Source organism: Lactuca saligna, chromosome 4, assembly GCF_052625555.1.
Source record: "Lactuca saligna cultivar CGN05327 chromosome 4, ASM5262555v1, whole genome shotgun sequence".
Lineage (NCBI taxonomy): Eukaryota > Viridiplantae > Streptophyta > Magnoliopsida > Asterales > Asteraceae > Lactuca > Lactuca saligna.
In genome coordinates, this window is record NC_136420.1 from 141,521,109 (window position 1) to 141,531,476 (window position 10,368).

The 10,368-nt window shown below is 32.5% G+C and overlaps 1 protein-coding gene across 1 annotated transcript; it reads left to right on the forward strand.

Moving 5' to 3' along the window:
* Positions 1-6,832: 6,832 nt before the first annotated feature.
* On the forward strand, positions 6,833-8,969 carry LOC145042891 (clavaminate synthase-like protein At3g21360). Its single transcript, XM_078991404.1, has 3 exons — positions 6,833-7,410; positions 7,505-7,758; positions 8,496-8,969. The coding sequence occupies exons 1-3, from the start codon at positions 6,865-6,867 to the stop codon at positions 8,845-8,847; spliced, it is 1,152 nt and encodes a 383-aa protein (XP_078847530.1). The 5' UTR covers positions 6,833-6,864; the 3' UTR covers positions 8,848-8,969.
* Positions 8,970-10,368: the final 1,399 nt, after the last annotated feature.

Genomic DNA, 10,368 nt, shown 5'->3' on the forward strand with positions numbered 1-10,368 from the left:
CTGTGTTTGTATGAAATTTGGATACTAAAATGATATACATAAAAAAGTGAAAAAAGGTAGGATGCTATAATAGGATGTGTATTATTTTTTATGTGTGTAGTTGTATGTATAGAAATTATGTATGTAGTTTGTGTGTTTGTTTGCAATTTGGATGCTATAATGATATAGATGAAAAAAAATGAAAAAAAAAGTAGAATGCTATAATGGGAAGTATTATTTTTTTATATGTATATGTGTATGTACAGGAAATTATATAATTAGTTTGTGTATTTGTATGCAATTTGGAAACTATAATGTTATAGATGAAAAAATGAAAAAAAAACAAAGTAGGACACTATAATGGAAAGTATTAATTTTTTATATGTATTTGTATGCAATTTGGAAACAAAATGTTATAATGAAAAAATGAAGGCAAAAAAAAAAAAACAAACAAACAAAGTAGGATGCTTTAATAGGAAGTGTTTTATTTTTTATATGTAATATGTGTAACTTTTATTCATATTGTAATTTTGCATGGTAACTTTTATTCATATTATGTTTATATATAGTACATCTTGTAATTATATAGGCTATACATGGAGTTTAGTTGGGTGATACTTTTCTACATGATGGGAGATGTTATGGGCCTAGGACATGGAGGTGATGGAGCCACGGATCCACCACCTCCAATAGGCTTTAGCCATGGATAACACGAAAAAGATGGTATATCTTATTAGGATATATTTATTAGCTATTTTGATTCATTTATTATAAGTTATCGTGACTAATATTTATAATTATAATTTTAAATTGAGCTTCCTAAAAAAGAAGAGGTCTCTCAAGAAAACATCCAGCTTTCAAAGCTGATATGGGCAAACAAGGGAAAACCCATAGATTTGGATTTTGACAGGGGGCTCACATATTTCCTTGTCGGGAAGTATGGTAATTGGTTTACCCATAAGATTAGGAGGTATATATGGATGAACATCCCTATGAGTGTATCTGGTTGGGACAATGTTTCCTCTACTTTAAGTTTAGTTGTGATTGGTATTTAATTAACTATTTTTTTATTTGTAGAATCAGTTTGATTTGGATAAGGTTAAGTTGGATCCCGAGCGTGCTCAGTTATTGCGGAGCATTGATGCGACTCTACAAAAATTTTATGGAGGCCAGAAAAATATAGTGCATACTTATTTTCAGAATGCTATAGGGCTTGCAGATATCCCAAGGGCATTAGCCCCCTACCCCGAGGGGTTTGTCATGTGAAAATTAGGCACAAGCAGCCAAACATTTTCAAACGGACGGATATTTAAAGTGTTCGGCATCAAACAAAGGAGTTCGTGCACAGCAAGTTGTAAATAGAGGGGGATCGTGCTCGTATAGCAAAGTCTGTTTCAAAGAAGTATGTTATGATATATTTAACTATTTGTTTAAATTATAATTAATCTAATTTTTATTGTTAAATAAGACATCACTTGAATCAAAACATTTTGTAGGCTAATACTGATCGTCAAGGGGTATTTAGTAGTCCTAGAATTGAGCAACATTACGTAACTGGTTAATTTGTGTTTTCATATAAGTGTTTATATCGTCAAAGGATATTTAAGAATCTAAGTTTTATGACGTTTATCATTTTTTGAAAATACAGATGCTTTACTCCATGTGACCGGTCAACAAACTCAAGCTTCTTCTAAAGCCTGCGGTCTAACACCAAAGGATATACAAAATTGTTTTGAAAGAATATTAGGTGTTTGACGAAGCCATATCAGGGGCATCAGACGTCAACCTTCTACGGTTGTTTAGATATACGATCAAGAACAACCACCGATACAGTTACCGCCACAATCACTGGTAACAAGACTATTTAATTTTGGTAATTGTTTCAAATGTTGGTAATTGTTAGTTTAGTAATAGTTTCAGATGTTGGTAATTGTTAGTTTGGTAATAGTTATTTTGGTTATACTTTGATATATTGGTATTTTGTAGTTTGGTAATTGTTGGTTTATGAAAGTACAATGCTATAATGGAAAAAATGAAAAAAGTACAATGTTATAATGGAGAAAATGAAATAAAGTACAATGCTAAAATGTGTTATATGCAATATGTGTAGTATGTATTCTTAAGTCTATTTGGTAATATATTTTTGCAATTTGCTTATATTTTACTAAGTTTAGTTATAGTACAGTGCTACATTATTTGTTTGTATGTGGAATGTATATTTTGTATACAGAATGTTATAATGTTGGTTTTAATTATAAGACTATGTTGTTTTCTTTGTAGTTAGACATGCTTCAAACAATGTTAAAAGATCCGGCATGTAGTGCCACACTTGAAGATTGGTTTCGTTCGTTGCCACAACAAAATGAAAGCAGACGAAATGAGAAGAGCAATGATGATGGGTAGCTACTTTTAAGATTTTTGAAATATTTTCTTTGTGTAAGTATTTTAGACTAGTATTTTGGATATTTTGCATTATGTTAAATTGGATGAGTATTTTAAACGGATGCTGGATTAATATTTTTAATTAAATCATAGAAGTTTTTATACTTTTTATATAGTATTTTTTTTAATTTTAACGTGAAATACAAAAGAAAAAAAATTGAAAATACCAATCCCGACAATGCTTTTAGCGATGATAAATTGCATTAGCGGCAATATTTGGAGTATTTGTAACTGTAACATCCTGAAAATGGCAATAAAAAATTTCATTTAAAAATCCATCAACTCATCCATTAATTGTTCAAAATCGACATCAAGTTATAATATTCAAAACATCATAGTACAATTATTTCAAATGCGGAAGTCATGAGGGGAGGATGATGTGCCATCACACTAGGACCTTTCCTTTCGAATCATAAGTACCTGAAACGATAAACATAAACGGTAAGCACAAAGCTTAACGAGTTCTCCAAAATACCACATACACAAAATATACAAGTGCCACGGGCTACCCCTATGGTCTTTCCTTGCAATGTCGATGGATAAATCCTGGTCTTACATATAAGTGCTAGGGGCCAGATCTGGTCTTTCATACAAATGCCAGTGGCCAGATCCTGGTCTTTTATACAATTGCCAGGTTCTAGATCTTGGTCTTTCATGCAAGCATCACAGAGACAACTAGCATTCCACATAATGAGTAATGGGTTAATATTGGTGCCTTCGACCCATGAATATAGTGAGAAAACCCACCTGATAGACAGATAAGCAACTGAATAGCATGCCGCTCCGAGATCAATGCTACCAATCACCTTAATGAATTCAAGGGCACAATATCAGTATATAGGTCAAAATACCTAAAATACCCCTACGTCTAACCCTAGTAAAATCCAGTTAAAAGTCAACTGAGTCAATCGAGTTGACTCAGAGAGTACGCGAGGCGTACTCCTTACATACGTGGGGCGTACTATGCAGTTGACCAGGGATCAGGGAGATAACCATGTATGCACAAAGTAACCCTTGGAACGCCCAAACGTACACGGCTGCTATCCACTTAAGCCATTAAGTGCCTATTCCTTAAGCATTTACCTCTAAAATTCATATCTAGGCTCAAAAGGGTGTCTTTAACCATAAAGTTTCCAACTTGATGGTTTAGAATGGCTATTAATACCTTAGATCCATAAACCCTAACTTCTTTACCCATTAAAACACTCTAGCTCATGCATGTAGAGAAACTAGTGACCGAAAACACATTTTTTATGACTTAGCACACCCTAAAACCTCTGAATGGACAACTCAAATGTCTTGGAGTACCTCCTACTCACAAGGACTAGTTTTGGGATAAAAAGGTGACAACTTTGAGCTAAAACTAGATCCATAAGAAACATACACCAAGGTTGAAGCTTTTTACCTCCAAAAGATGCACCAAGGGAAATGGATGTTGGATCCAATGCTTTGAGTGAAACACCATAACCACATCGTTCTTCCTTTTACTCCAAAGCTCCAAAATAAGAACAAAAAGGCTCTTCAAGCCTCACAATACACTCACACACTTTAGGGTTTTGAAATGAGGTAGGGGGTTGAAGATAAGAGGGTGCATGAGTCTATAAATGTGCTTAAATAGGGTCCAAACCCTAAAAATTAGGGTTTGTATCCTGGTTGCGTACACCCTACGTACCGGCATATACTAGCATACTAGCACGAAACCGAGTACGCCCAACATACCTAGGTGTACGCCCATGGTACTAAGCTGCATCCGAAAATTATGAAAATGCCATTGGGGACTGTTTTTGCAAACAAAACATAACCCAGTGGTTAAAAGAAAATACCTGAAAATTAAGGGAAAATGACTCTTGAGGTTAACTAACTGTTATGTTTGTTCTCATTTAGTCCTTTTTTGTATTCAATATACCATCGAACTTGTTGTTTGCATTCACCATAACCCTTTTGATCGACTTTTGACCTATGATAGCCGGTCAAAGGGTTATGGTGAACACAAACAACAAGTTCAATGGTATATTTAGTACAAAAAGGAAAGAGACCAAATGAGAACAAATGCAACAGTTGGTTACCCTCCTGATTCATTTTTCCTTTACTCATTAATAGCAAATGTCACATCATCTCTTGCTGATATTAATGACTTTATGAGATTCATTCTTGCTCCTCTTCAAAACAAAACCCATGAGAGAACATTATTCATACATGTATAACTTTGTAATCCACTTGAAAATTTATTAGGGAATCTTGACTAAGCAGGTGCATTTCATGACTACATTTACATTTCCAATCAAATGATTTATCGTATCATGGATTCTAGACAAAGTCTACAAACAAGTGGAATCATAAGTGCTATGATTTTGAGTTTACTTAGTTTTAAGATCAAACTCATGGGATAAGATACAACATCAATATGTACAATATCATGCAGATTTTGCTGACACATCAGCATAATATACCTTGAGGTAAACGTTTATGCTGACAAATATACCTCTCATATACATTCATATCCTTTTGCAGAGAGGTGTTGACAACTAATCATAGTAAGCATAGCATAGACCATGTTTTAACGAAGTCACCTCTTCGAAACATTCTTCATATACGTTATGGCCAAAGAAGGTTGCAGTCTTTGATAATTTTGCAACTTTAATTTTATATAACTTTTCGGGAAAAATAACTTAGAAGGGTAACCGCCTGTTAAGTTTGTTCTCATTTGGTCAATTTTCTTTTTTTGAACTCAATATACCATCGAACTTGTTGTTTGTGTTCACCATAATCCTTTGACCGGCTATCACAGGTCAAAAGCCAGTCAAAAGGGTTATGGTGAATACAAACAACAAGTTCGATTGTATATTGAGTACAAAAAAATAAAATGGACCAAATGAAAACAAATGCAACAGTTAGTTAACTTCATAAGTCATTTTCCCGAAAATTATATATGTTACAGCGACGACACGTCACTGTTAAAAGTATTAGCGGTGGCGAATGACACTTTTATCGGCGACGTCTATCGCCGGTAATACTTTCATTTCTTGTAGTATATTAAGTAATAAAAAATATGTGCACCAATGATTAGTGGGGACGCATGAATACATATTAGAAGTTGCCGATGTTGAAATAGATATTGCCGGTGCATGAAAAATATCTAAAAAGTTAGGTGTTGGCGATGCCACAATAAGCACCTATAAAAACCGCCAATGCCAATGATTTTGAGTGGTATTTATTGGTCCATGTAATAATTATTTGCTATGAAAAAAACTCTTATTCGAGGTGCCTAAGTCAAAATGATCATGTGTTTATTAATGATATGTACTCTTTATCGGAAGCCAATCATAGCTATGATGACGACGAGACGGTGATAAAAAAGGGAAAAGAAGGCAAGATTATACTTACTTTTATGTATATATATATAAGCTATGAGGTATACTCCTTACGTTAAAGGAGTTTATTTCAGCTCTGCCAATACCATTACCAAATGATAAATGGATGATAAATGGCGTATTCTTCACATAACCATGATCGTGGAGAGAGTAAGAAAAATATGGAATGAAATAGGAGGAGAGCAAAATATGTCTCTTTTTCATCAACCCATTGATAGGAAAGGAAGTCAAAAAAGGCTTAAATACTTGGATTCCATTTCAACTGAAAGACAATGTTAGTTATTTGTTTTTTTCTTCCATTTCATTCTTCTTCGTATGCTTCCTTTCATTAAAAAACTCGAGATCAAAGAAACAGAGTCTTTAGAACGATAACTAAAAAAATGAAGTACCATTGCCGAAAAAATAAATAAAAAGATGATGTTTTTTGTGCCAATGGAAAGTTCTAATATATAAAATAGTTTAAAAATTGCGATTTGAAATAAATAAGTACATGGGACCCATTATTAAGGACCTCTAATAAACACGTGGGACCCTTTATAAATGATGTGATTATAATATGAAGTGAAAATGACTTAAAAGCCCAACGAAATTTTCAAATCATTCAAAAAACTCCAATCATGTTTTATTTGTTGAAAAAAGCCCAACGAACTTAACCTTTTGTCTAAAAAGTCCAACAAAGTTTCAAACCGTTCAGAAAATTCCAATTTTGTTTTGTTTAAGTTCGTTGAGTTTTTTTTTGAACAGTCAAAACATGATTGGAGTTTTTTAAATGTTTTGGAAACTTCGTTGGTCTAACAAGTCATTTTTCCGATACGGTAATAAGCCACGTCATCTGTTTCTCTTATTTGACTTTCGACAAAGTGTAACTTAGTTGGGCTTTTTAGATAAAATGTTAAGTTTGTTGGGTTTTTTTGAACAGACAAAACATGATTGAGGTTTTTTAAACGGTTTGAAAACTTGGTTGGACTTTTAAGTCATTTTCCCTAATATGAAGGCTATATATATCAGCCCCGGATAATAATCCATGGAGTCAGAATCAACCACCGGAAGCCATTGTCATAGAGCTGCGGATATGTATACTAAAATAAACGAAATGATGAAGATACAACCAGCAGGAGGCTGGCCTAAGTACCATAGTTACTACGTAGAGAAAAAGACATCAAACATACATCAAAGGAACTATATCTATATGAAGCACCAGGATCCAAAACTTCAATCGTCTCAAAAAGTGGTAGCAGCTTTCACCGGAAAATTCTTCCGAGACGTAAAGTTACCTCAGCAAAAACCCCAGGACGACGGCGTTCTTTTCCCAGCGGTGCTATCCCCTAACCATAACACTGATTCCACTGCAGTTGAAGAACTCCGTGACTTTGAAGAAGCAATTAGAGCTCAGAAGCCATGGCTGGAGTCTCTTCTCCAGAAAAGCGGCGCTATTATTTTCCGAGGCTTCGCTGTTTCCTCACCTTCTGACTTCGACCGAGTTGTGGAAGCTTTCTCCTACGCTGAATTTCCCTACTTAGGCGGCATAGCCCGTCGGACGAAGGTCGTTGGCCGGGTGTACACCGCAAATGAATCTCCTCTCCATATGGGAATTCCTTTCCATCACGAGATGTCATACGTAAATTTCTCGATTCTGTCAATCTCGTTTTTTTCATGATAACAAATGGCATACCTAATTGCAACTTAGTGCTCACATGTTCATGCATGTACAGGTTCCTGATTTCCCCACGAAGGTATTTTTCTATTGTGATGAAGAACCAGGAGAAGGGGGAGAAACTCCGATAGTTTTGAGTCATATCATATACGAAAAGATGAAAGAGAAGCACCCAGAGTTGGTTGCACGACTAGAAGAGCATGGATTGACGTATACAGAAGTAATCAGCGATGAAGACGATTCATCATCCTTCACCGGTCGTAGTTGGAAGTCAAAATTCAAAACAGATGATAAGAATGTTGCTGAGGAAACGTATGTATGCTTATTTTCTTCACATTTAAAATTTAAAACCCTATAATATCAATGATTTAAAAATCGGTTTTTAATTGAACCAGTATAGTGATCGGTTTCCGTATTAATTGGTTCGACCGCCAGTTTAACCAATTTTTTAGATATAATATATATATATATATATATATATATATATATATATATATATATATATATATATATATATTTTAAATTTATTTTCTTACATACATAGACATCCACAACTTTAGACATTAAAAATAAAATTAAATAAAAGTTGGAGATCAATCAAAATACATTAAAAACTAATACCAATAAGTTTTACATTAATCCACATATCAAAAATAAAATAAAGTATAATAAGGAAACAAAATATAACTTTTTGATAAATAAAAACACATTAGAAAATTTTATAAAATCTATCATGTGTTTTTATTAGAATAAATCTAAATAGTTATGAAAAACCATATGTTCTTATCTAATGATTGATTTTCATGTGTTTTAATTTTATTCAACCGGTTTAACTTAACGGCTTCGACCGGATTTTTCTAAAAAATGACTGGTTTATTTTAGTTCAGACATAGACATAAAACCGATACTAGTTGAACCGTTCATTTCTCGGGTTCTCGGTCCAACCAGTTGTTCAAACATGTTTTAAAAAACATTGCATAATATAATACAAGTAAAGTTCACCAAGTTTATGCAAACATGCATTGCTCAAGAGATTCTTCCATTCACAGGGCAGCAAAGCTTGGAATAAAGATTGAATGGATTGGGAATGCTGCAAAAGTTACAACAGGCCCACTGCCAGCCGTCAGGTTTGACAAAGAGAGTCGCCGGAAAACATGGTTCAACCCTATTACAACTACATATAGTGGATCTGCCGGAAAATTTCTAAGTGTCGAGATCGGTAATGGCGACCCTTTGCCTGATGATGCTGTGGAAGATTACAGAAAGATCCTGGAAGAAGAGTGCGTTGCTATACCTTGGAAGAAAGGCGATGTTCTGCTTATTAATAATTTGATGGTTCTTCATGGCCGACGACCACTACTAAAGCCGCCACGTCGTATACTAGCTTCCCTTTGCAAGTGAACCGAAAAGTGGAGTGATCGCCTTTCTGAAGCATCAGTGTTTCATTGCAGGCAATTAATGCGTCAAAAAGAAGCAGCTTATGATAAAAGAGCTATAAATAAATGGAAATGCAAACAATAAAACAAGAATATATATATATATATATATATATATATATATATATATATATATATATATATATATATATATATATATATATATATATATATAGGATCGGGTGATAACAAATTTTAATGTAAGTACTCGTGAATGTATCTTAAAAAAATTGAAAAAAATCTAAAAAAATACGCATCATAAAATTGAACATAGATCTGTGTTCGGGAGAAAAAAATTAGAAAAAAAAAATGTGTATCATTAAATTGAATCATGGATGATAATGATGCAAAATAAAAAATTAAAATTGAGTCATGGATCAATTTTAATAATACAATTTTTTTTTCCCAATTTTTATTTCTCCCGAACTTAAATCTATGCTCGATTTTATGATTTGTATTTCTTTTTTAATTTTTTTAAGGTGGTCTTACAAGTCCTCACTTTAAAATGAGTGCTCATAGAAATCGGACATATATATATATATATATATATATATATATATATATATATATATATATATATATATATATATATATATATATAGACTTAAGAAATATATAACTGTTATGTACTTAAACTTATATATAGAACCCTCCAAACTATATAGTTTTGATCCATATATATCCAAAATGATCATGATATCTCGTTTACTATTCTTCCTTAATTATGTGACATACTAAACTCAACAAATTTATGTTTGTTTTTCCTTCATTGTATATAAGAAGTTAATTAAAAGTCATGACCATTTAATGAAGCCTACTAAATTTTAAATAAAAATTAGTAGAATAAAATATAAAAGAAGAACAATGAATAACCCAAACAAGCTTTTCACAAATCATTCGATAGAGTTTTTCAATTGAAGGGCAAAACATTTCTGTTATATTCGTTAAAAGCTATTGATTTTTTATTTTCTATATAAATTTCAATGATGTTTTGTAATAAAAAGATATATAATTGATATTTTTCATTCCATAATTTAATTTATTTCAATGGTATTATTTTAAAACAAAATTAAAAGAAAATGAAACTATATTTGTTTGTTTAAAACTATGTCATTTAAAAGGTTCTATACCCAAACTTAGGTACAAAATGTAATCAAATGTTTCTACTATCTTTCTTCTATCCTCTATTAGACTAGATAATAGGCTTTGTACATATTTTTATGGGGTTTAAAATATTTAATTTTACACCACAAACTATGTATAAGAATACATTATCAACTACTTATAAATGTTCATATTCAAATTTAATATAGAAAACTATCGTGAAAAATTGAAATTGTTCATTAAAATCCTGATAAACTTCTTTTTATAACACATCCAAAAGAACCATGCAAGTATACATATGGTAGGTGTCAAAAAACGTTATGAAGCCTACTAGAGGTTAAATATAAACAACACATCCGAAATACATAGATGTTGGCGATAA

Excerpts from the sequence above, each read along its gene's own strand:
- LOC145042891 (XM_078991404.1), top strand. The coding sequence starts at position 6,865 with ATGTATACTAAAATAAACGAAATGATGAAGATACAACCAGCAGGAGGC. Across the intron at positions 7,411-7,504 it reads TCCATCACGAGATGTCATAC|GTTCCTGATTTCCCCACGAA; the intron begins GTAAATTTCTCG and ends ATGCATGTACAG. Across the intron at positions 7,759-8,495 it reads AAGAATGTTGCTGAGGAAAC|GGCAGCAAAGCTTGGAATAA; the intron begins GTATGTATGCTT and ends TTCCATTCACAG.